This window comes from Corvus cornix, chromosome 9 (assembly GCF_000738735.6).
Source record: "Corvus cornix cornix isolate S_Up_H32 chromosome 9, ASM73873v5, whole genome shotgun sequence".
Classification (NCBI taxonomy): Eukaryota; Metazoa; Chordata; class Aves; order Passeriformes; family Corvidae; genus Corvus; species Corvus cornix.
In genome coordinates this window covers 52354-79530 of record NC_046339.1, presented here as the reverse complement: position 1 = coordinate 79530, position 27177 = coordinate 52354, and the positions used below count along the sequence as shown (strand labels likewise).

Here is a 27177-nt window from a genome sequence, read left to right as displayed (position 1 = left end):
TTACCTATGAATGTTTTGTGCATAGTGACAAGCTTTAAGTAGCTGGTATATTGATCCTGGTGCTAAAACTGTGTACAGCCGTGTTTGAGGGGCAGCAAACTGTAAGGACGTGTTCTTAATGCTAAAGCCTTGATTTTTCTAGCTCCTCTGTATGCTGAATTTTATTACTACAAGTAGCCATACCGCACAAAGATTTTGGACCTTATATGAGCAATAACCTGTTTCTGAGTCTCCTCAAGTCTTTGTTTCTCACATGACCTCTAGGAATTTTTGAAGTGTCCTGCCTGACAACAGACCACTACACTGGGGGAATGAAACAGAACTACAAAGTGAAAAAATGCCATTGGTGGAATTCAGATTTATCTATGTATTTGCATGAAAAGATTTATTACATTGCTGCAGTGGAAGTTGAATGGGACTATTCTCCTAACAGGACATGGGAATTTGAGCGGCACCAATACCATGAGGAAAGGTACTTTGGTATATACACAGGGAAAAGAAATACAAAAAAAGCAAAGGAGCAACTCACTTCTCCTCTGAACCTTTTCCTCTTCCAAACGTTTCTAGACACACTTTCTTTTCACACATTTTTTTTTGGGCTCACTTGAGTCTGTGGTCCTTCCCCAGTAGTGTTGCCATGTAACTGAGCCAGACAGCAAACTGTTTGAGAAATAGTCCAGCACAGATCTTCTGTGGGACAGGTGTAGATTTTAATGGATCCTGGGTAGTGCATGTGCATTTATTATTTACTTATGTTGGTAGTCCTTGACATGGAAAGCTTAAAATGTTCATTGTCATCATACCTATCATGACTATGTCCTGATAAACAAGTCTCTGTCTCATGTTTATTTGTGGTCTGAGTAAGGTTCTTTCCGGCCCCTCTCAATTTCATGAGCTTACACAAGATATGTCCACGATTGAATCCACTCACCATGAAGCTTGTTGTCTCGGTGTTTTATTTCCAGTACTTGAATCTCAATGAGAGAGAATTGATTGGATCAAGTAATTCCTGCCAATTAGCAGAAAAGGCTAAACAAGAATGATGAATTTCTGTGTTCCACCTGAATAACTTGAGTAGCAGATTATAACTGTATTTTGTTATTAACTTAATTGTATTTTCTTCTTTTTTCTCAGTTTGATAGCACATTTCCTTGCCCTGTATACTAGTGGACTCTGACATAATTCTAAGCACAAGTAATATGGGCTGTGCTGTTACCAGACTTTTTTCCCCCCTGTTGTGTCCAGCCCCCATGATCTCAGCAGAGCATCCCTCACATTTAACATCAGCAAGGCACTTAAGCTTTACAAGTTTTAGGCTTCATTTCAGATGTACACAAGTAGACAAAGGCTCTATTTTTCAGTATGCAAGTTGCTATGCATCTTCTTCCAATTTGAAGCATTTGCCAGGCCAAGCACTCAGCATTTTTCCAAGAACCATAGAGACTTGATCTATTTAAAGTGGGGTTTTTAACCTTTTAAAGAAAAACCTCCCAGCTTAACTAGAATGTTTGCATGTTGAAAGCAACATACTAGCAGTTTACGAGATTACTCTTTCACTGAGCCAGATTCTTGCTTGATAGTGAATTGACATACCTGCAAAAGATGTTCTAAAATACATGAAGGAATGCATTTCTTTCTTCTTCTGGCAGCCCTGGCAATCCGTTTTTAAATAAAAATGACAAATTCATTGGCTCAAAGTACAAAAAGGTAGTATATCGTGAGTACACCGATCAGACATTCAGTATTCCCAAAAACAGAGCAAAGGAGCAGCAGCACCTGGAAATTCAAGGTAAAGTCATCATGTTCAGTTTTGAAAATGCAAAAAATGCAGTGACACAAATCAGAAGATACTATTTGAGTAATATTGAGTACAGTTCTACCCACAAAAATTGCCTCAATCTAAGTGGAAAACCTACATGGAATTGCTACTTTTATTGTGGTGCTTTCCCTGCAAGATAACATTGCTTGCTTTACAAGGAAAAAAAAACCTTTTGGTTTCCTGCCTGATCAGAGGTCAGTTTTTCCTAAGTCAGCATAAAACTGGGCATCAACATCCAAACTGACTTCAGGTACACAGTAGGTGCTCAGAACTTGAGACTTAGAGGCCTAACTTCAACATCTCAAGTCGGCACAATGAACATTATCTTTATACAGTTTTCAGCTGAATTATGAGACAATGTCGTGAATTTGAACACAGCGAGCTGGCTCTGTCTGCCCTGATGTTTTGTAAAACCAAGTTAATCTTTCTTTTCAATCCAACAGGGCCACTGCTTGTGTCAAATACTGGAGATAAAATTATAATAGTTTTTAAGAACTTAGCATCAAGACCTTATTCTATCCATGCCCACGGAGTGAAAACAGACAGTTCTGTTGTTGCTGTAACTAACCCAGGTATCAAACCACCCTTCTTTATTTCCAGCAGGTAACATCAGGACTTCTGGTAAGATTTAGCGAGCTTCCAGATAGCAGGAAAGACATAATTTTTGTTTGTCTTACCTCAAGTTCTTAAATTTTTGATGCTGATTATGACAAACACTTCTACAGTCCAAATGCCCCTGCTAACTATTGCTATGTATCTTAGTCCTTGACTGATCAGTCATTTTTTGACACAACGTGGCTGCACCTTTCATGAAAGCAAACAGATTTGGCTCCATAGGGAAAGCATAGATTATGCTATTACTTCTGAAGTTCCTCTGTGATCTTTACAAAAGATACAATCAACTTTATTAAGTATAGTGAACTGGACAGTGCAGAAACACACTCCCACACACACACAAAACTATTGTCAAGAAGAATCAGGGATCTGCAGAGGGATCTGCCATCAACTAGCCAGTGCACTAAATGGGACGTTCAAGATAAATGTAAGCTGTAAATGGAGGTAACATCAGCCTCAGGATGACCTCCTGTAGGTCAGCACACTGAAAACTTCAAAAATTAATTGATACTTATTTAATTCAGGTGAAACAAAAATGTATGTCTGGAAAATCCCAGAGAGATCTAGTCCTGAAAAAGGAGATTCACACTGTATTGCATGGGCATACCATTCAACAGTGGACATTGTTAAGGTATGTTATTGATATCAGTTTTGTTCATGTCTCCAACATACATATAGCTGAAGGAGATGAGTTTGAAATTTTTTCTGCTTTCTTTGTCATTTCCCCTATTACCATACCATACCAATTTAAGTGTTTCTTGAAAGCAAATAGCAAGAAAATCAGGGCAGAAATTGAATGTCACAGGCATTCATGGTTTTGCTTCCTCGTTGTTCTGCTGTTGGTATAGATCATCTCAGATTCCCTTCTTAGAGCTAACACTTTATAGCTTGCTCCATCTCTAATCAGTCATTTGTGGGAAAACTAACATGCAACTGTGAAACACAACTCTGCCACTTTTTACCAAGCACTAATTACCTTAACATAGTATTTTTAATGGAAATTAATGTATTCCTGCCTTTGTCTCAACAAAAACAAATAAAGCGTCAAGAAATATATTTTGAATGGAAATCAAGGTCAAAATTATAGAAATAGTTTGAAAAAAGAGCAGTAAATTAATATGGAAAAAATGTTTATTTCTAGTGAGAGATGCAGATGAGGCAGTCTGCATTGAACTTGATCCCTGGGTAGCATATAACAGTGGAGAATTAACTTTGTTTGACACTGGCTTCCCTGACAGCTGTGAAGATAGTAAGAGGATTCATGTATGTCATTAAAAGTACTTCTGCTTAGTTACATCTTGCAATTATGTGGGTTTTCATCTGTCATTTCAGGACACTTACAGCGGATTAATAGGCACACTCGTTGTGTGTCGTAGACATTACCTGCCATCATTTCATACTAAAAAGAAAGTTGAATTTGCTCTTCTTTTTATGGTTTTTGATGAAAATGAGTCATGGTACTTGGATGAAAACATTAAAACCTATTCTACCAACCCACACCTTGTCGACAAAGAGGATGAGGAATTCCTTGAAAGTAATAAAATGCATGGTATGTTTCCCAATTTAGTGCATCTAGCTCTGGGAATTCTATAAAATTATATCTTTGAAAGTACTGCATATAAATTCAACTTTCTCAGCCCCCTGAATTTCCAGTTCCAGGATAGAAGGCCCGAAAAATTTTACTCAAACTGTTTGAAAACACTGCTAATGACAGTGAATGACTTTTTTCTCACAAGTTAAAAAAAATGCCTAACAACAACAAAACGCCCTAGTATATTCCCATGTTGAAGTTTTGAGCAGAGAAAGAATAAAAATGAAATTTGAAGTTCTGATTTGATGTCAGTAAACAAATGTTCTGAATATGTTGGAAAGGCTATGTGCATCCTGAGAGCATGTCTTTGTAAAGCTAACTCTTTTACAAAGAGCTGTGGGAATTGCAGATCTTTAAAATAAGATCTGCAATTCCCACAGCTCTTTAAAAACTGCAATATTAGCAATGGTGTACAGCAAAGACATTTTCTTTATTATGTCTTTCTTTCTAGTTTAATGTGGAATATAAACACAACCATTCATAATGTGCTGTCCAAAGCCATTACTTTTGTCTCGCATTGTCTTTCAAATCTTTCAATCTGTATTACATTAGAGATCAACAACACACAATATACAAAATCTTAATTGTTTTCTCTGTCTTACTTTCCTTCTTTTTAGCCATTAATGGAAAGGTGTTTGGAAATTTGCATGGCCTGACTATGCATGTTGGAGATAATGTCACCTGGTATCTGATGGGAATGGGCAATGAGATAGACATTCACACAGCACACTTCCATGGCCACAGCTTTGACTATAAGGTATCAGGTCTTTTTCACTTATTTCTTGCTGTATTAAGAATGAGAGGTAAGTCAAATACCAAGGACTGTTATCTATGGTGAAAAGTCACGTTACAATATTAAGCAGGGCTTGTACTTTGACCATAAGATTTTTATGCCTCAAACCTGTACTTGACCAACATACAAGAGCCAGAGAAGATCTGTCAGTAGCATTTGTTCACTGGTAACCTCAGAAGTTGCTTCAATAAGATAGCTGTGAATTTTTCATGGCTGTGGTAAGACAAAAGCTATAGTTTTCCTTCATTTTCACTTAGTTGCTAGTTTATTAAACTTTGGAGCATGAAGTGGATGTACAAAGAGATGCTTCAGAAGAAATGACACACAGAAAGTGTGCTTAACAGTTTAACTGTTGCTTCTTTTTGTCTTGAAGCAAACAAGGGTTTACCGGGCAGATGTCTTCGATCTGTTCCCTGGGACATTTCAAACTGTGGAAATGACCCCACAGAACCCTGGAACCTGGCTGTTACATTGTCATGTTACTGACCACATCCATGCAGGCATGGAAACGACCTACACTGTGCTCCCAAAGGAAGGTAAGAGCCATCTAGCTTAGTAATGTTCATTATGTTTAAAGATGCACAATGGGGCTCACAGACAGGCCAGCATACTTAGAACCAGTTCAGGCACCGAGCAATATTCCATGTCTAGAAGCCAAGATGTTGCAAGCCATCTGGTCACACTTCCCTCAGCGCTGCTCAGGAAAGTGAAGTAGCTAAAGGACTGGATGATAACTGACTATAACTTTGACTTACCATTCATGAAATCTAAGTGACATATTTTTCTATTTTAAAATAATTCTTCATGAGACAGAGTATTTCTGTACCCAAGAAGTGCCAGTAGTGTCAGACATCATCTCAGTCTTTGTTCAAAACAAGAACAGTTGCTAAATACAGCTGAATTCATCATCCCTATACAGCTGAAGTAGTGAAAAACTAAAACAGATTTTACTTTCTCAAGGGCATGTTGTAGCTTTACAGATACTATTACCTTGCTCTAGCAATATTACCAGTGAAAAATCTTGAATTTTGAAAGTTCTTGTTTCTAAAAAGTTAATACCATTTTAAAAACAGCACTTTCCAGTACTCAAAAGACAGAGCATAAGGTATTTCTTGTAGTTAATTGACAGAAAGAGAACAGTAGAAATAATTCAAAATACGTGATGTACGTATATGTATATATATACATACACACAACTATATGATTTACATTTATAGCTATACTAAAAATACAGAGTGCAATGTTAAATAGAAAATCTAATTCTATTTGATAAACCACTGGAATGTGGAACACAACCTAATTCTATTTTATAAACACTATTGATTTACAGAGTATGTTATGCCAAACCTCCACAAACAATAACAGGGCTAATTTAAGAGTACAAGAATGACATGTAAAAGGAGGCTTTCAACTTTTATCAGCACTGTGTTGGATTTTTTATTATTAGCCATCTAGAGTGCATTAAAATGTACCCTTCCATGCATCTTAAATTTGTTTTTAAATCTTACTCACAATGGCCAGAAGGTACTCAGAATCTCTGTGCTCATTTTGGACTCTGTTGGCCCCATGCACAGACTATTCTTTTGATGAAATGTAACAAAAAACTATTTTTCCCCTTCTAGACAAACAGTCTCTGTTCCCAAGATTATTCAATCAGTTCAAGTGTAAGGGCATGCCAGGCACTCAGGAATGATGAAAGCATTTTAACACAGTGATCCTCCAAAGTGTACCTTCAGTGAAGCATTTCTTGGAAAACACTCTCGTCTGGACCACTCACCTCTACGTTTTGGAAGATTTCACACAGTGGCCATGGCTAAGAAAAGAACCACAGACTAAGACAGCTGAATGGATGTAACAGCTTACAAATATTTTTTTCTATAAATGAAAATAGTATCTTGCACGCGAAACAATATCTAGGTCATGGTTAATCCATGTTATTTAGCAGCTGAGGAACATGGAAGAGCTAATGAAATGTACTTTAAGTTTGCAAATAACTCTGAATAACAGCAAAATTCGGGGTATCTGTCATCCTACTGTCACATTTTACTAGATAGGTATGTGTGTAGTAACTGCTTTTAGTAAACAGGAATTTGGTTATCACTTTATCCATAGGTTCACACATATATAGTCTTGTATAATTGAGCAATTAACAAAATAGCTCTGTTGTTTCTGTTAAATTATCATTTTATTCAGTAGTATGTTTCAAGAGTATGCATTTAAAAGATTTGATTTCCTGTTATGAAAATAATTCCAAGGCAAAATTAGGCTGAAATAAGCCTGATGAAGTGCAGACAGTGAAGGCCAAAACTTGGTGACTATGGTACTGAAGAGCTTTGCTTTGATGACTCTTAAGTAACTCCTGAAGTGGAATCATTTTGCTGTTGCAGCCCTTGGCAAAGGAAAAAGGACGTGTTTCCTGACAGATGAAAGTAGCAGTATTAGAGTATGGCTGATGCTGATCAAAAATGAAAACAGTAAGAGCAGACATGGTCATGCCATCCAGTTGCGTTTCAGTAACCAGTTGTGTTTCAGTAACCCAACTCCTCATGTTAGACCTGTGTCAAACGAGAGGGACAGGCAGGGAAAGCAAGACGTCTTGGCTTTATACCGCTAAGAATGAAACTGCTTCTCTGTAACAAGCCTAAATTGCTTTGGTATTTTTTAAAGATTATACTGAAACTGGCATAATACCTACCACTAAATCAGATCATTGATTTTACCTGTAGCAGGAATGCTATGTGAGTAAGTTAAGCTACTTTTGATTTATCTTTTTTTGTTAATGCATTTTAGCTGAAATATAGATGATCTCTTCTGACTGACTTCTACACATTTAAATAACATTGCAACTCCAGTGAAAACATTTGATAGAGTCAGTGTCAGCTAATTAGGCCTACAGATGGTTTAGATGATTATGGGATCACGGGAGTCACTGTATTTTTGGTAATTGTCAAAAACCCCAAACTACATTCGTAAGAAAGTTATAAACATTGTGACAGTTTTATTACAACTGAATTCCAGCTCTGAAGGAGCAGAAAGATGCTTTCTGCTCACAAGACAGACAAACATCAGTACACACATGCACAAGCACCTGAGATGCTTACCAAAAACTGTAGAAGATAGGAGGGTTTTCAGCTGGCTTTACAGCCTAGTGGTACTTCAAATACTGTCTACTGACTGAGCACAGCAGGAGAAGAAAGAAAACAAAGACCAGCAAGCCAACAGTAGTCCGTATCTTCCACTTTTGGTTTTTTTGATTAATGACCTTTTCTTGCGAATTGCTAAATTAAAACCTTTTCGGTATAACACTTGCCTGGGTATGTAACTAAGATGACAGAGCAGCGACCCAATTTTGCCAGCCAGAATTCAAGGAAATGTCTGTGTTGCAAAATTAAGTCAGTTGGGCACAGTTCTACTCGGAAGAACAAGGTACTCACTTTTACTCGTACAGTTAGACACATGCCTGAGCCTGAATTCCTCCCTAGGTCAGTGATCCAGCACACAGATTTAAAACTGACTTTCTACTTTACTTTCAGTGAACACTGTATGTTCAGTTGTACTGTAGAGTCTGTATTTCCTAGCTGCTTTGGCACCAGAATTCGCTTCAAAACAGATGCTTTGCCTCAGGACTTCAGTAGCTGACATAAGATGTATGTGAAGGGAGTCCCACAATACCTTATAAAGTTCTACTGGTTTTTTTATTACAGCACATTCTTTGTAGTTGAGTGGATAGCAGACTTTCATTGTTTTAGGTCAGCAGCTTCCTCTGGCTGCAGTGAAGAAGATGTGGCAGAAAAAATGCTGCTGTTCCATCGTCTGGTAGAAGACTGAGGAAATCCCTTAGCTCCAGTTCCATTGCAACAATTGATAAAGTTTCTGCTCAGAGCAGGGGAGAAAACATTGTTTAGGTATTTTGCGTTTAGAACAAAGAAAAAACCCCAAAGCATTAACCATGCAATTACTAATTAAAGTCATCAAATTATTTAAATATTGCATCTGGAATGAAATTTGAGACATAGCCATTTGGGTGCAAACACAACTATGGGAAATCTAAAAAGTAAACTGAAATTATGACTTAGATTAAAACCATACCTCTATCTTGACTCATCAGGTCTACATATGGCACTTACACTAATGAAGTCTGATCTAGTACTTCACATGTTTTGTATGAAATGCAGAGCAAGCCCTAGAAATCTTACTAGTACCCTAACTCAACACCATCTGTACAACTCGATGCTTTGCAAGAAGCTTCTCAGACCAAGGTGCATAATGTTATGTTCTTAAGCAATTACAGCACAGTTACTGCATGAAAATAATTCCAAAGAAAATCTGCTGGCACCAGAAACTAAAGCTTTATGATAGAGCATGGCAACCTGTGCTGCACAATCCAACCTCACAATGCTGTTTTTCTCAGGCATTCCAATGGCATATTTTTAACAATATATGTGCTTTATTTAACATTTTTAATTTGTCAAAACAATCACACTGGCCCCTCAGCTATACACAATATTATTTACTTCTTACAAACATGTAACAATAGGACTACAGAACTACTAGGGTTGATTTCTCTACTTCTAGTATTAACACACTGGTTTTTTCAGTCTATGACTTAAACATCAATACACACTTAAACCTCCCCTGTGTTATCAATAGCAGCCTGTTACCTAAGAACATATAGCCATTTAGCCTAGAAGCCAATCACATTTAGTTCTGTTTAGTACGTTTTTTAATGGTGTCTATTCCTGACCTATACAGAAAGAGTATGATTACAACAATTTACCTGTTTTCGATACAAAATGAATGCCACGATTTTTATGAGGCTACACTGCCTACATTGCAGAATTCTGTGCTAATGACCAGAAAGGCTGCTAAACTGTATTAGCTTTAACCGAAGAAAAAGATCCCGTTTTCCCAAAATCGTATCAGTAGTCCTTAGTGTGAACAGTTATTAAGAATGTCAGCTGATGTACAAAGCCTTCTGGAGCTGAGTTACAACCAATTGATTTACCTTTGAGTGATGAAATAAGAACAGGGCAGTCATTTCCAGTAAGTCTAGCTCTCTTGCAAAGTTCAGGAAGCAGCTTGTTCCACCACAGAGCCTAATGCACAAAACCCCATAGCAAAAGTGTAAATCAACAAGGACTGCAACTAAGAGTATGAAAGACCTGCTAAAAATACCCTAAACTAAGATCAGATGTGTAAAAATAGAGGTCAGTGATTATGAACTCAAAAATTAGTTTACATAATGGTTTGAAATGCAGTGATTTTGCATATGTTGTGTTTTTCAATCTTCAGTGCAACTTTTTTCTGCTCAAAAATCTTTACACAGTGTCCCTCATACCTCTATAGAAAAAAGTTTAGAAGACAGAAAAAGTCACGTAATTAGCAATACCAATGCAGTCAGTTTTATTTTCTCTCAAAACAGCTCCATGGAAAGTTGTAGGAACCCAGAGTGCCGGGAATATTTCTCTGCCTGTTTTTAAGGGTTCTTACCCCCCTGAACAACGCCGTTTTAACTTCCAACCTTGGAAAAAATTACCAGCGATCAGACAAGAACGAGAAAATACAGTGGTGTGAATTAGGTGATAGACTACTATGTAAAATTGTCACAGGGTGAAAAATTTAGAGGTTTTGGGCTTCTCTTTGTAGTAAATAGATAAGAGTAAAAAAAATCAAAATGGAGGACTGTTGTTCTCTAAACCTTCTTCTCCTTCTTCTACTACTCCATGTTCTGCAGTAAAAGTAGCTTGGGATGACTGGATGGAGAATTCCACAGCTCCTGCCCGTGTTACTGAATAATTGGTAGGAAAGTGAAAATAATATACGTTTTTAGTAACTATTGGTTAAATTATCTTTAAAAGGCCGTGTAAATCTTGATAATTAGACTTCTCTCCTGCTTTCAGTGCTCTATGCTGTACCTGGGTCACGTTAGTGGCTCTGTTTCTCTGATAAGACTTAATAAACAACTATCCGGCAGCATTGAAACTCCAGGAAGAGTCTCGGTTTATCTTTGAAACTCCTTGCAAGGACTTTTAGAAAATTCTCTCCCATCAGGAGGTGTAGTTGGCTGGGCATACCCCACAAGGAGGGATTTGATTTATGGCACGGTTCAGTGTCAATAGTGAATAACTGTATTGAAAGTAGCGCACCTGATTGTCACCTTTCAGCTCATGCTGAGCGTAGAACACAGCTGCATCAGGACACCTTTTGAGAAGCTGATCAATAGCTTCCTCATACTTGCCCAGATGGGTATTGCAGAGAACACGGATGGTGAGGCCGACATTGTCAGCCTCTGTCAGGGGCTCCAAAACAGGCAGGGCTGAAGCTATATTGATTGACCGACTACATAAAAGAGACTGAAGACAAGAAGAAAAAGCATTGCTTGGATTGAAGACAAACGTTGCAAAAAACGCTAACCATAACCTTAGAACAGAAGCTCTTACTTGCTGGAATAATTCTGAAATAATACTTAATAAATATTGCTGAAAACTGAGAAAGCAAGTTTAGAGTGGATGCAAATGTAAATATTGTTATCAACAGAACTCTTCAGTATTTTTTTCTTCCATCAATTCAGCCGACCATTTATTTTGACTTAGATAACTTAGGGGGAAGAAGGAGGAGAGTCTGATGGAGAAAGTTGTTCATACATACATGAACATTTGCAGAACGAATCTAAGATGTAAGCAGTAAGATGTAATACCTGTTTCATACCTGTAGTCTTGAGATGTCTTCATGGTAATCTTTGTCAGACGAACATCCCACCGACATTATGGAAGTTACCCATGGGAAAATCAACCCAAAATGACTACAGGAGTTTATCTATACAAGACAGAATCAAGTTGCAATAAAAGAAACATTTCTGTTAGTGACAGTTCCATGTGAAACTCACTGTGAGTAAAGAAAATTTTGATTTCAAATAGGATAATTTAGAAGAGTGCCTACCCTTTCTTTCCTGGTTCATGCAATTTGGTAACAAATAAACTGGAAACTTCTATTTAGCTCTGTATTTCAGTTTTCCTGTTCGTAATTCTTTAGAATTCATCATTCACACAATTTTCTCATTTAGTTAGCTTTCTAAAATTGTAAATAATCCACCTGACAAATTCTCATTGTTTCGTTTTAACCCTTATTTCTATCCAAAGCTGAGATTCCTGTTGGAAGTATAGTTGCAAATCTCCCCAAGGAGCAGGACTGCCCAGAGCCAGCAATACTAATTTGTAACTGCACACCACCTTATTTGATTTCACTCTTGCTTCTTTTAAGAGATAAACTGTCTAGAATCAAAATATTAAGGATGGTACTTGGATAGATTTTGGAGGAACACTGCAGTCCTTAAACTTCCTCTGTGTGGTTAACAACTTACTAGATCCTCTGTTGTTTTCAATGGCTTAGTCTCAGGAAGTTGCTTCTTTGATATTCTCCAAACATACTGAGAAGTAACCCTCAATAGGAGCTCCTGAACTATTTCTTCCTGAGAGGACACTAAAAGAAGAGCTTCCCAGAAATCCACCAGGAGCTGGGGAATAGTGTTTTCACTGCTACTACACAACATCTAAGAACAAAAACGACAGAAGACAGACAGCAAGTTAGACTGCGGTGATTATTAGTACCAAAAGTTAGAAAAGACAGGAGGAACAGTTTTTCACTTTTACTAGAAGCAAAATTTTGATTCCTTTTTTGTCCTATGATTCTATGTAATACACTTCTAGGCAAAGTAAAAAGTTCATGAAATGATCTTAAGGTAATCAATTCTGACCAACAGATTTGATTTCTTCTTCAATATTTACTCCACTGCTAGAAATGTCAGTACAAATGTCAGCAAATATTTACAGATTGCTAATGAGGAGGATTTTTTTATATGCCAATACACAAGTAGGTGTCTTCAAAGAAAGACTCTATAGTCCATGATAAGATACGTTGTGTAGCTCAGCTGGGTATCATGGTAGGACCCACAAAGAAGTGCCAGCTTTGTGCCCGCAAAAAGGACTTTCATTTCCAAATGGTTTTAAACAACAACACTTGGTCTAGTTGGAACTACGTGACTTGCTCTTTTTGATACAGGTCTTTCAAAGTAACATAGTAAGACTGCAACACACGTACAATGAAGAACACGTTTTAACCCAAGTCTTGCTATTCATGGTAGATAAAAGAAAAAAGGTTTGTCTATTCCCAGCTGAAAGAAAGAAAACTTCAGGGACACTAGAAAAACTATCAGTATTTCTTCTTAGAAACTGAAGACACACACTTTCACCAATTTATACAGATCATCAGAACATTATCTACCTTCACATTTAGGCCTGATTCTTTAGAGGTCTGTTTTAATCCTAAAGATTTCTTTAAAAGAAGCTTATGGAACTAATATAAATTCTGTTAAATTTCAGTGGCCTTAAGAAGCTCGATCACTAGGAAGCCACTGAAAGAGCTCTGAGATCAGGGTATTTTCCATTCAAATGATAGGGTAAAAGCAAAGAATTTAATGGATTTTTTTTTTTCTTTACTTAACCACTATTTCATTCCAGAAGGTCCAGTTTCTGACTATGTAACCATCTGTCATGACTAGAATATCTCCAACCTTCATCTTGCTATTTCTGAAGAAATGCTGAAATGTGAGTGAAGGAGCAGCTGAGGCTGCTTTTCTTACCCACAACAATGTCACTATAAAAAAAATAGAAGCAAAAACATGATCACAGGCCAACCTTGAAAAAGGTATCTGCTTCTTCTAGTTCAATTTTACTGTTCTCATGTAAAGCCACAGTGGCAGCCACCAGTAAACCAGGCTGCATCTCCTTCAGGTGAACAGCAAACTCAGTTGGCATAACAATTCCTTCCTTACGCTGCTGCAGGAGTCGTGGTTGCCCAATGAAGCCACAAGCCAGTGTTGTCTACAAGCATAATTAGATATAAATCAGGTAAAGAATTCAATATATATATGATTCTAGTCAGTAAACTCAGTATTTCCTCAGGCAGTGAAATTTAGATGGAAGTAGCCAGGAAAGAAAGTAAATCCTTTCTGCAATTCATAGAGTAGCTCTCTGGGGACCGAGATCCAAATCACGTTCTGGAGCAGCGACTCCTGAAAAACAGGCATTGTGCCTAAACACTGAAAGCAACATGCTGTTGAAAGATGGAGTTAGTGCACACATAAGAAAGATGGATTTCACAAAGAAATCCAAGACATTTGATATACAGAGTGGTTTTAAAAATCACTGGCTGACTTTTCAAGAGGCTACTTTGCTAAATTTCAGTAGACTACTTTGCTAAAGTATGATTTTTATTTTGAAAATACCCCTGAAACAATGATCAAAATGTGCTGCACTTTGTGCAACAGGAAGCTATTTCAGGGTATGTGAGTGCTTTTGAAGGTGACTATAACAATATATTCCCATTTTAAAGACAAATGATGGAAAAATGATGCCTAAGTAAATTAAATGAATTACACAAGAAATATAAAGCAGATCTAGACGGAAAATTCAGATTAGCTTTCTGAAAGTGTTTTTTTTTTCCTAGTTTGAAAGAAAATGCTTTTTTAAAGGTGAAGTGCAATAGAATATATTTAATAGCTCAGATTAGAAAGAAAGAAAATCCAACCAAAACAACTCAAGCCTAAACCACCTTATTCTCAAAATAACATCCATGCAGTGTGTGTTTGCTCACAACATGGCAATTTCATTTGATCGTGCTGCAAAAGCAGTTGGTGCTGAATGTAATTCTTGAAACAGCTCCCCACAGTTCTCACCTTGCAATTAAAAAATGGCTAACTATAAAAACTCTGCAGGACTTCTTCCACCAAAGCATGATACCTAACTTTGAAACAGCTATCCACTTACTTCAAAAGTGTTTAGACTCCCAATATCTCACTGTAAGAAAAAGTCTCTGTTTCAAACTCTATCACCTTTCAATATTCCACAGTCTTGATCAAATTTAACAAGAAGTAATTTACAGACTGGTCTCACACATGTGAACATCTATAGCAGAGACAGCTCCACTAACATTTTTGCCCCCAGTGATGAGGAATTCTTACTTTGATAGCACTGAAGTAGGTTCTGATCTGGTCTTGGTAAGAGTTAAGTACTTTGATTCCACATAAGATGTGAAATTGTATACAGAAACTTCTGTTTGTGAGCACAATGGACAAATATTCTGCTGAAGAGCAATTTTCTAACAGCTGTTCACATACAGATGAAGTTTTCATGGGCATATCACATATTAATTACAGGTGGAGAGGCGTAGAAATGCTACTATACAATCCTCCCATGCAGCTGAAGAGCACTGGCAGAGTTGGTTACATCCCAGTAAACAACATTTAATTGATCAAGAATTAAGAGCTTCAAAACTTGCTTGTTTGGTAAGTCTTCACCCAAGACAAGACTACCCTACCTCCAGGGTAAACTGTACAGTCCTCCATTCTACTGTACAGCCCTCCATTCTACTGTTACTGCAGACATTCGGTGGAGTCTACACAGCATATCAGGAGGAAGGGGAGTAACCAAAAGTTTCTTTCACCGTAAAATGCAACTACAAGTCAAACTATTGATTTGGACTTTTCAAAGCTTGAATAGCTCATGCCCTCAGCATAATTTACCTCCTTATAGGAGTCCATTTCATGTTCATACATTGTCAGGTCTCCCATTTTCAGAGCCAAGAAAGCCTTAGTAAGTGTCAGGACCACTGATGGCATCATCTTTTCTACTTTCTGAAGATACTTCACAGCTGTCAAAGGACATACGTTTCTCATGCAGGGACTGCAAAGGATATGAGGCAGCTGCACAGGGTCCGCGAGATAGAATATCTGGAGAACTTTATTTCCTGATTCCTATTGAAATAAAAGCCATTTGACAGTTTAGACCTTTTCAGATATATAGTCTTCTATGGGATATGAAAGTAGTGCCATTCTGCTGTTGTTTTTGTTTTTTGTGGTTGGTTTGTTTGTTTTTTTTCAAAACAGGCAAGTTCAGCATAGCTATCAAACCACAGTGCCTTTCTTGCCTCTCTCCTCCCCACTGGTAGAAGAGAAGGATTTCTAACTGGTAGTGATTCAACCCATTTTCTGGTGTGCCAGGAGAACATCCACCACCAAAATGAATTGTTTTTAGCAATCTGTGTAATTTAGCAATGTTCAAAGAAACAGTTGGTTTTGCTACAGAAATGAGAGATGACAGAAATTTGAGGCAGGGCTTTCCTAAAACAGAAGTGTCTCTGTGCAAGTGGGAACCAGATCCCTAGCAACATGCATCATGATACCCAAATCTGTAAGAAGTTGCTTGAAAGCAGCCCAAAGCATCACAGGTGCTGCTTGCTATGCAACAAAAATGGGAAAAGAAAAATAATGTGAAAAAGAGTAACTGTGAAACTAAAAAAGCAGCTCAGCGTTTTCAAAGGGAAATTGATTTATATTTGATACACAGTTCTTAAAATCAGAACTAAATCAGCAGATTACAAATAATCCAACTTATTTCTACCTTACTTAATTCTTCATTTGAGTCTTCATTAAGAGAATGAGTTAAGTAAAATATAAATCCTCTCTCGTATGTCTGCATTTCATCACCTTCTGAAACTAGTCTCTTTAAAACTTCAGTCATGGATAAACCTGACATTCTGTAGTATGGCAAAGCAAGGTGGTAATTCTTTGTGTCAAACCTGAAGGAAATAGAGAGGAAGGAAAAAAATAACAAAACAACTATGGGCAACGCTTTTGCCATCACTCTTTATAAGAACTACGACTACATCAAACAAAGTCGCAGGCACATCAGTTATCAGCATATATTGTTCATATTCAACATAGTGTTGAATTCTGTTCAATGACAATAAAGACAACTAGATACTGAAGAGAGGATTAGATTAAGTAGGTTTTGTAAAACAGAAAAATTTGTGTTACATATGCAATACTAATGCAAAATAGCAAAGAATTATGGATTTTCATTTTAAAATTACACTACTGGAAACACAGCTCACCTATACCACTTTGATAACTAAAACATACCTGCTATAGCAGTCTCCTAAGAAGGCACAACTTTCTCTGAATGCTCTTAGAAGATCGTCCTTCTCATCTGATTTAAGGAAATGAGGATCCATTATAGCTGCTCTGACCAGTAAGTGAGCCTCACTTAAAAGATGGATGCAGCTCTCAGTTTTAACATTTTCGTAAGTTCTACTATAATCTACCTAGAACAGACACAGGATATACTTAGGCTGCTGACAAAAATTAGGAATATACAGGAACAATTCTAATGAGGATGGCAGCTATTTGAAACAGGATTATGGCTATTCATAAGAAATGTATTACACTATATTCAGCAATGATGTCCATCAGAGATTAATTAACATTAGTTATTTTTAGTTAGCAAACAACAAAAGCAAGAGCTGGGCAATACCATTTCTCTGTAAAGCTGAATTGTTGAAACGGTGTTTATAATATATAAATTCCAACCAGGCTCTGACTCAGAATTTGTTCTGGATTTGATGCTGTCAGCCTTTCTGGAACTAGAGGAAAGGAAAAGAGTTGTCAGTGTTGAAATAAACACTGCACAACCAAAAGAAACCCCACTCATTTCATAATTCAAATGCATAAATAGGTATGTTTGCAGACTAGTAAGTGCTGGAGAGTTAAGCTGTGAATTTAAGTCATACTGGCTAACAACAGAACAGGGATGAGCATGTTCATACATCAGAGACATCATCAGAACTGTCCACTACATCTTCTTCTGTGTTAAACACCAGGGAATATCAGAAATCATAGAATCATCAAATGGCTTGGCTTGAACCTTAAAGATCATCTAGTTCTGACCCCCCTGTCATAAGCATGGGATGCCACCCACTGAGTAGGTCAGACTGCCCAGGGCCTTATCCAACCAGACCTTGAAGAGGTAAGTAATTTAAATTAGCTGTTTACTCACCTCCTGTAAGGACTTAGTGCATGTTTGCCCCTGCAGCTCTATCAAAGTATTTGCCAAGTCATGGCATAAAGAGTTACCAGAATGCTTTTATTCTAAAACGCTGGCTCGGTCTATAAAGCCCTGAGGTTAAAAACATTGTAGGAAAACAGACTCTTTTTGTTCTGGTTTTTGGATTTATTTTAACTGTACTAGGATATTTACATCTTTATTTTCAAATTATGGCACTAAGGAGCTTAATTTTGTCCAATTTACATTCTTTACAAAAGGCAAAAAGTGTATCTTCTTCAAATGCCAATTAAAATATTTGAAACAACACAACTGGCAGAAAATATCCTTTATACAAGAAAACTACAGTATTTTGAATAGTCATTTTCCCTGACAGGCTTCTCCTTATCTTCTTCTGAATAATGTCTGCCCTAGACTTTAAGAAATATTGGTTCAAATAACTCCTCAATCAACTAAAACTGTCCCACTCTTGTTAATTAACTTACACTGACTTTAATAAAAGTGGTTTCTGAATAGCTGTTTAGAATAGTTGCTTAGCTGTTTTATGAAACGCCTTCAAATATGGAAGGTGAATAGCAGTTTCCATGGAAACTTGTAAGAAGTCGCATATGCCTCTGGCTACATACGTGCTACAACAGCAACTCGGGGCAAAGTCTGATCCAACTTTTGTAATGGATAACTACAGTGGTGTTCGCAACTTTCTTGGAAAGAACCCTTAGCCAAAACCAAGACATTTAAATGTTGTCCTGCAACATATTTTGTAACCTGTAGCTTTGGAGCTATATATTTTTGGTACTCTATATTTTTTTTCAAGATAAATATTTTTTTAATTCTCAGGATAAATTCTTAGCAATGTTATTTTAACATTTTGTTGATTTCAAGCATTTGTGACTTTATGCTCATTTCTTCTATGTCAGTAAATACAGTAAAAATGAAAAAAAAAACTTGATTGCTCTTCTCAATCACTAAGAAGACAATTATTTCTAAAGAGTTTTGTAACAGAGGAACCACTCTTCAACTGCAATATCCACAAGTTCAGCACTGTACACAGAGCCAGAAGTACTGTCTCCTTAAAAGACACAAATTCTTACAGCATCCTTCTTGTAGGCTTTCTTCTTTCAGTAATATCTTCTGTGTCTGCCTTAGTCAAAAGAATTATATGGTTTTTGAAATGACAGATAGCTCTTGGTCCTATAAAAAGCTGCATTCTTAATGTACAGACATCCAGTGTGACAGGTGGACAAGCCTATAAAGGAAAGTGACTGTTTTGTAATTTCATTTGGTATGTACATTGAGTTTTTAAATAAATCAGAAAAAAAAAATAACCTTTGTACAATGATCTGACATTAAAAACATTCACCGGCTTTGCTAACTTTGAGTGCTTCATTTGAGCAAAAATAAAAATACTCATAAATGCCTAACAAGAATCATTTAATAATGAGTGAAAAAAAAATTATTTCACTCTTCAAAGCAACTGCACAGTTTCAGCTATGTTTCTCAAAATAACAGAACCTGAGGTAGATGCCTAACATGGAAAACTTTATCCCGAATAGTTTGAATTTGGCCAAATTTTAAAAAACTGCCTGGTTATAAAAGTCTTGATTTCAGTTGCTTATAAAAACCAATTACAGATAGAAGTATTATATTTGCTTGCCTATTTGTTACCTTACATAGCCAGTATTATTTCCCCAATTTGTTCTACATGCACTTTTCACGTAAAACATATGCTATCATCTATACTGAAATAAAAACTGAAAAATGCAATCTCATTTGCACTGAAATATTCTAAATTTACAGCTTTAGAAAGATAAAATACTACAGTTACAAATTAACATACACAGTGAAACAAGACAACACAGCACTCTATGTGTAACCTGCTTTTTCAAGACACCTCAACCTTTCTTGTAAGAGGTGGTGATCTGGAGGCTCTAGACCGCCCTGGGCTAGCGAGACCCAGAACAAGGCGGCTCTAAAACCGGTGTAAAAAAACAGCAGGAAAAATAGTAATAGCAAATAATAAAAATAACCACCATCACCCATCACACTTCAAACTCCACACTGGGGCAGGGACACCCATGAGGCAACTGGCCCACGAAGGACTCACACCAGCGCAGGGACGCCCCTGAGGGACTGTAGCCCATGCAGGGATCCATGCCAGAGTGGGTGGGCAGACTGTGGATGGCAAGATACAGCATGGAAATCTGTGCAGGACTGCAGCCTTCACACCTCTCCAAAACTCCTACAGAGACAGGAGGCAGCCTATTGCCTGACTGGAGGAATTGTGACAAATTTCAATGTAACCCACAGTGAAAACGCAGAAAGCTGAGACTAGAGAATGGACGGAAAGATTGTGTCACGTGCCAGTATTAGCTATCCAGAGCAGAGAATACATGTTTGGCTCTTGAAAATTTTATAAAGCTTCTACTGTCCTATGGTTTCTTTATGTCTCCTGTCTACATGCTCAGAAGAAATCCTTAAATGCTATCTTAAAATACACCTCCGTCTACCTTTCCTACTACTTTTATTAATGTGTATCATGATCTTTACATTCAATAGATTTTTACTGATGAGCAATTTAAGGAAGGGAAATAGTTTAGACCTCCAAGGATCAAAAGCCCTCCTCCTAAAAAACATGCCCTAAATATTTGGTAGCAGACTTGTTCAATTGCCTACGTGCCTCTTAGAAAAACTGGTTTTTCAAGGACACCTAAGAGAGAGAAACATCACACAATAAAAGAAAACTCTTCACTCTTCCTTCAGTTTTATACAGAAAAGCATGGAATTTAGTTTAAAAAAGAAGTGATTTTATAGCTTTTCACGTTTTTGAAAACATTCTACTAATGGTCTAGAATTTTACGTGGCAATAATAGATTGTTTCATTGAGAGATCTGTAGACCAGCAAAATACAACATGCCATAGCCTGAAGTAAAATATTCATTTTGGATGTTATTTTATTGGTTCAGCCACTAGAAACTAACAGGATCTCAAAAGAAAATGTAAGTCAACTAAGTGTCATACCACTACTCCCACTCTTTCAGTGAGATAATGAGAGGTGTACCTTCACCGTCGTGTCAATATATGGATCCTCATCACGAGCTGCTGCTGCACTGCATCTCACTGTGAAGCACTGCAGGCTCTGACTAGAGAGGAAAGAAGAAAACACAACAATGAAGGAAAGAAATTAAGACTTGCAAAAATCAAGTAGCCAAGACTACAGTGAATCAGCTCTTTTTTCTTTGAAGAAATGGGCTTTAAAGCCTAAGCAGGAAGGTATGCTGAACTAACACATGAGCCAGAGATTTCCAGGAGGCTATGAGGGACGTATCAGAGGGGAAAAAAAATTTAAAAAGGACAGCAGCATAGAGAAACATAGTAATACTATCAGTAGAATCATAAACATAGTACCTTGTAATGACATGCAGGAACTGTGGAGTGAGGACTGCCTGCTCTGACTTCTCCGAATATTGGTAAGTAGAAATTAGTTCTACTAACTTCCCAATTGAGTAGAGATATCCAACATGAGGTAAAGAGAAAAAGCAAAAGAGACTCAGAAGTTTTCTCTCATTCTCAGCTTCCTCACAGGCTGTTGCAGAACTTCCTAGATCTAACAATGAGAAAGGTATTTTATGTACTTCATAAATCAAAACCTGGCAATTCCATTCCAAGCTTGATGCCTAAAAGATACAATCAAACCTGCCCAAGTTGCAGACTAGTTTTCTTAGTAGCTAGTAAAAAATAGTTTTATATGAAGCTCAGTGTGCATGTCAAAAATTTGTATGACATGTTATCTCATTTGGAGGCATATTCACAAAAATATGGACCTAGCACCTAGTGAAGAAATTCTATAGATGTAACAGCATTAGAGAGTCTTGGTAAACTCACCACAACTAAGCATCCATGGATTGAAAGTCTAATCTTAGACAATTACTTTTAAGGTGGAATGAATGCTCATGCAGAACTGCAGCTCACAAAAAAATAGGTCACCACTTAGGAAAGGAAAGGCTGGAAATGGCAGAATTTATTAGGACGCCACTTTAGCAGGTAACAGCTGTGTTCATTTTCTACAGACCCTCTTGTCAAAGCCTGTAAATCACATGAGAGCATAACACAGCTGGAGTTAAATGGCAAGCAGCTCATTCTTTTCAGTCAGCTGCAAGTTAAATGAGGCATTGCTACTTAGCAGACAGTAAATCATCTCAAACCGAGTGAGCAGTCAGTAAAAGGCAAGGGCCAACCATACCCTGGGATGCATCAGGCACAGCACTGCCAGGGGGGCAGGGATGGTATTGTCCCGCTCTGCTCTGCACTGGGGCAGCATTATCTTGAGTCCTACGGTCAGTGTGAGGCACCACAATACAGGAAGGATATAAAGCTATTAGAGAAGAAGCTAAGGTAGGGCTAAAAAGATGGTGAAGAGTCTGGAGGGGAGGCCACAGGAGGAGTAGCTGAGGGCACTTGGTTTGTTCAGCCTGGCAGAGACTGAGGAGAGACCTAAGAGCATTCTACATGCAGTTCCTGAGGGAATGGCATGAAGCTGTGTGAGGGGAGGTTTAGGTTGGGTATTAGGAAAAGGTTCTTCCCCCAGAGGGTGGTTGGGCACTGGAACAGGCTCCCCAGGGCGGTGGTCATAGCCCAAGCCCGCCAGAGCTCAAGGAGCATTTGGAAAATGTTCTCAGGCACTTGGTGGGAATCTTGGGGTTCTCCTGCACAGGGCCAGGAGTTGGATTTGATGATGCTTGTGAGTCCCTTCCAACTCAGGACCTTCTATGATTCTATGAAATCTGACTGCTAACATACAGCATTAAATTCTTCCATGGGTCTTTTGGGGCTTGAGCTAGTGAACCCCTAAAATCTGCATTCATCCCTTCCAGTTTTAATTAAAGCCCTTCAGAAATGTAACCAGTATCTTAGTGATTATTAACGTTTACTACTCTGATTTCCTCGGCTGGCTGAGAGGCAGTCTAGTATCTTGTAACACTACGGAGAATTTTATTAATGCAATGTGAAGACTGACTGTTTTGCAACACAAAATTTATCAGTAAAGAACTGATAAAAGCTGATTTAGTCACACTTTTTGTGTGATGAATTGGTATGTTAGTTCAAGGTTTATGTAGAACTTGGACAAATTAAAAGACTTTTAGTTAACAGAAGCTCAGTTTAAACAACTGAAAAAGGAGGAAGATCTCAATTTAAAAACAAATCATACAGAAATCACGCAGTGTATGAAACAGGATATACAAAGAAGCTCCTTCCTTTCACAAGTCTCCTATGACACAGTCCATAGTGCATTCATGCATATCCATATACCTGTCTGGTATACAGGAAGCAGTTGAAGAGAGTGCAACTTTGTCTCTTCACAAAACCCAAAAGGCGACTGATCAGGTGCAAAACGTCTAGAAAAAAGTCCAAAACAACATGGGACTGCCGTGAGAAATTATGATGATAAACTTTGGACAAGTAAACAACACTGGTTATAAGAGGCACAGCTCATGTTTCAACACTCAATAATAATGCACACTCTTACTACCAATGCCATTGTAGAAGCCAAGAAGCAGCACAGCTAGCTAGAACTATATTGAGTTCCTGCAACCAAAATCCTCTCTCTTTGCTTGTCTGCAAGATGCACATCAAAGTCTGAGATCACTGAAGAAATCCTGCAATTGATTTTGACCTCAATTTAACCTTCTTTTTCCTCTCTCTTTCTATTCCACTGAGCTATATGGAACATCATGCCATCTCCAATACGATTTTTTTCCCTATTATGTGTCATCCTTTTCCCTCCTTTGCTTTGGAATTCACTGTTGGACCCTGACATCAATTCTTCCTCGGCTTTTGACAGAAATTCTGATGAAAGAGGAAGACTAAATCAGCTTCCTGAGGAGGGGACCTGGAGAGGCAGGTGCTGAACATTTCCCCCTGGGATCCTGGGACAAGATACCTGGGAAGGGCTCAAAGCTGTGCCAGGGGAGGTCCAGACTTGACATGAGGAAGCATTTTCTTACCGAGAATAGTGAAACACTGACAGGTTTCCTAGAGAGGTGATTGATGCCCTAGACCTGTCACTGTTTAAGAGGTGTTTGGACTGTGCCCTTAATTATATGCTTTAACAGTGGCTCACCCCAGAAGTGGTCAGGCAGTTGCACTAGATGATTGCTGCAGATCCCTTCCAAGTGAAATATTCCAAGATAGTAAAAAATGGGCTTTATTTAGTATCCCATAATTTCCTCAGTTCCAAAGAAACACCAAACCTTATAAAAACCCCAGAAGTAAAAACATCAGGAGTTTTCTTTCAAAAAGACAAAACACACAACTCAGTTTGGTTTTTTGTAGTAAATTAACCCATAAAAGGGAAAGTATGTCTGTAATACCTGAAAAGCAGATACTGCACTTGGAAGCGCTTTGTGTCTTCTGTAGGTAACTCTGTGGATTCCAGTGTGATGGGTATCTCACATAGCTTACTTTCTTCCCCAAGCAGTTCCACTGGCTTCTGACATACGATGAACTCATCTAATTCAAGCTGTAAAGTATGTGTTGAAGGACTTTCATCTCTCACACCTGAGCAATGAAAATGCTATCTTAATTGTTCAAACCATTCCACTCGGCAGTAAGAAAATGGTATGACATAATATCAATTAAACGCTCCAATTACAGCTAGCTAGCTAGCTAGCACTGGCTTCCTCAAACCACAAGATTTTGAAAACAACCATGCTAGAAGATGGGAACAATTCCTATTTAAGCCTCAAAAGTCTGAATACTTAAGAGTCAAGATTTCTGGGGAAAAAAAACCCAAACAGGTAAACCGTTCATTAGAAGGCGAGTCCAAGGCAACCAGAGCCGCAAATGGCTGGTCATCAAAAAATGTTGACTTTTGCCTGAAGAGGTTTTGAGAAGGCAGAGGCAACTATCAGAGGAAGTTGTATTGTCTTAAACTCACTTAAGTCCTGGAAAGCAAATCCTAATAACACTCACAAAGTAACTGGAACTTTTCTATGCAGTTTTCAGTAATAAAAACAACTGGGGATAGGACGCCACTATCTGGAAAAGATCCATGTTCACTCAGTTAAGAACATTACATTTATATTGTTCCCACCTGAAGAGTCTTATTTACCTTTAAATTTTTTCTAGGTACAGTTTCCATTCCTAAAAGACCATCCTTTTAAGTTTCTTCAGTTATAAAGAAAGGACCTTCCTAAGGTTTGTTGGTGTTGATCTGATACATATACGTTTGGAAAAGTGGGAATTGATAATTCATTACATACAGATTGCTATCTGTACACCTATTTCTGGGATTTCTAGAATTCTAAGGCAAGCCCCCGAGTAAGATAACGGCCTGAAAAAGGAGAATGTGCTTTATTATGGCAGGTTCCGAGCCTAACAGTTACAAAAGCACACAGACATCACAACAGAAACATTCTTAATTGTGTAAGTCAGTTACTTAGGCAGTGACACTGATAGAATTTTTCTGAACACAGCACACTGAACTACTACCACTTTAACTTGGCCCATTGTGGCACCGTACAACAGGGACCTAATTCTGTGTCTGCAGATGCTGTACTACCCTCTAAGTGTGATGGCATATTAGTATGAAATGTTACCTCCAACTGCAGGTTGGTACAACTTTTCACGCCCTAGATTATTCAGCTGATAGTCAGTGATAGGATGATGTGGAATTATTTTCTGAAGGGCAAAGACCCTGTTTGAGACTACTTTCAGAACAACAGGAATCAACTAGCAGATTCTTGGAGACAAAAAAAAAAAAAATAAATAAAAATTTAAATTATTTCAGCACCTACCTCCATCCTCAGCCTTTTCTGGTGCACTGACTCCCTGAGCACATTGCTTTGTCCTGTCTGCACTTTGCTGAACCAGTTCCAGTTTCAGGATTAGAACATCCAGCTCTGTTGTTACAGCTATATGTCTGGCACAAAATGCAACTTCAGCAGGAATGAGGTTATCAATGTGCAAAATTAAGGAGCGTTCAAAATCTAACACAGTCAAATTCTGGTTTACGACCAGGTATTTCAAACAGAACATGACTAGTTTATTCTTGCAGCCCACAAGAAGATCTCCATTCACAGGACAACATGAAATGCACAGTGGAGGATCTGAAAGTGGCATTTCAACAACTGACATCTGTTCTTTTAAGGTTTCACTGTATGACTCTTCCATCTTGTGACCAACCATCCGAACACACACGCGAGCACTCCCTGAAGACATGCATCTCCAGTTCATATATGCTCTTAGGAAAGTTGCTTTGCTTTTTTCTTCAATTGTCACCAGATAGTCTCCTTAAAAGAAAGCATACTGATATATCATTAAAAAATAGAGCACAGTTTCTGAGCTCTTTACCTGCTGTAGTATGCTACAAAGAACATCTTCAAGTCTCAACTCTTACAAAAAATTCCAAAAACAGTTTTCACCGATTTTTCCCTAATTAAATACAAAGTGCAAATTTCTTTGCTGGGTGGCACACACTTCACACACCAGTAAAAAGCAGGATTTACAGATGTAGATCCAGGGTAACTCCTATGTGAATTATCTCTATGAGTTGTGACTGCAGACAAGGTCCCCCACTCCCCGCCTCCTCACACCCATTAATGAGGAAATGTTTTGTTCTCTACAGACCATGGAAAGCAATAGACTTATGAAGAGCTGTGGGATCGGCTGGAACGACCACCCACTCCGTGCTCTAAAAACAAAAAACAAAAACAAAAAACCAAAAGCAGGGAAGGGGGCACAGACCGCAACCGAGGCGGAGGCAGACGACGAAGGGAGATGCGGCCCGTACCCTCTCTGCAGGCTCAAGCGCTGCCGGCGCTGGGACCGGCCCGCGCTTCCCAGCCCGGGCCGCTGGGCAGCCCGCTCCAGCAGGCGCGCCCTACCTCGAGCTCGGAGGGAGCCTGAGAAGGAGCCTGAGGGGAAGTCTGAGGCAGAGACGGGTGGGAGGGCCAGGTCGTCCTCCCGCGGCGGAGCCCGAGCGGCTTTGTTCGCCGCCCGCCACCCACCGGCCCCGGCCCCGGCCCCGGCCCCGGCCCCGGCCCGAGCGGCCCGCCATCCCCGCCCGGCGGACCCTCAGGGCCGGTCCACGGACTCGAGCCTGACACGTCCCGGCCTCCCCAGCCGAGCACTGACGGACCCAGCGGTCGCCGGGACTGACCTGCCGAGCTGTGCGCCATGCGCAGCACGGGACCCAGCGTGGCGAAGGAGCCCAGGGCCTCGCAGCGGCCCTGTTCGCGCACGGCGAACACCTCCACCCTACAGCTGGCCGCCGTGCTGGCCACGAACAGCACGTCTTGGCCGCAGCAGAAGTGCGCCGGTTCTTGCTTGCAGGGCACTACTCGCTGCGACCCGAAAGGGTGCAGGTTGTAAAGCTGCACCATGGTCCCGAAAGTTTCGGCCGCAGCAGCGGAGACAGCACTCGCCGCCTCTTGGGGCGGCGCCCTGCACTTCCGCGGTGGGCAGA

At 38.9% G+C, this 27177-nt stretch overlaps 2 protein-coding genes across 6 annotated transcripts in view; one reads left to right on the top strand and one right to left on the bottom strand.

The window, feature by feature from the left end:
• LOC104688113 (ceruloplasmin) overlaps positions 1-15658 on the top strand; it is a 27370-nt gene extending 11712 nt beyond the window's left edge. For 2 of the 3 annotated variants that reach the window (XM_010397485.4, XM_019284637.3), the window contains exons 12-19: positions 265-472; positions 1650-1789; positions 2263-2391; positions 2959-3065; positions 3767-3983; positions 4643-4782; positions 5192-5354; positions 6441-7638. In XM_010397485.4, coding sequence (XP_010395787.1) covers positions 265-472; positions 1650-1789; positions 2263-2391; positions 2959-3065; positions 3767-3983; positions 4643-4782; positions 5192-5354; positions 6441-6511 — 1175 coding nt within the window. In that variant the 3' untranslated portion in view covers positions 6512-7638. Of the gene's footprint in view, positions 1-264; positions 473-1649; positions 1790-2262; positions 2392-2958; positions 3066-3766; positions 3984-4642; positions 4783-5191; positions 5355-6440; positions 7639-15031 lie in introns of those variants that run through there. The other variant, XM_019284636.3, reaches the window with a different exon arrangement.
• HPS3 (HPS3 biogenesis of lysosomal organelles complex 2 subunit 1) lies at positions 7793-27177 on the bottom strand. 3 transcript variants are annotated; one of them, XM_020584466.2, is made up of 17 exons: positions 26872-27176; positions 25508-26002; positions 24083-24269; positions 23022-23107; positions 21120-21318; positions 20773-20854; positions 18806-18960; positions 17187-17295; positions 16796-16977; positions 16275-16452; positions 15398-15628; positions 13512-13697; positions 12179-12367; positions 11527-11634; positions 10965-11171; positions 9824-9914; positions 7793-8691 (listed from the first exon to the last, which is right to left on the bottom strand). In XM_020584466.2, the coding sequence occupies exons 1-17, from the start codon at positions 27092-27094 to the stop codon at positions 8564-8566; spliced, it is 3036 nt and encodes a 1011-aa protein (XP_020440055.1). In that variant the 5' UTR covers positions 27095-27176; the 3' UTR covers positions 7793-8563. The 3 variants fall into 3 exon arrangements, with proteins under 3 accessions (XP_020440055.1, XP_010395782.1, XP_020440056.1); XM_010397480.4 differs by having other exon boundaries at positions 21120-21312; XM_020584467.2 differs by lacking the exon at positions 10965-11171 and having other exon boundaries at positions 26872-27177.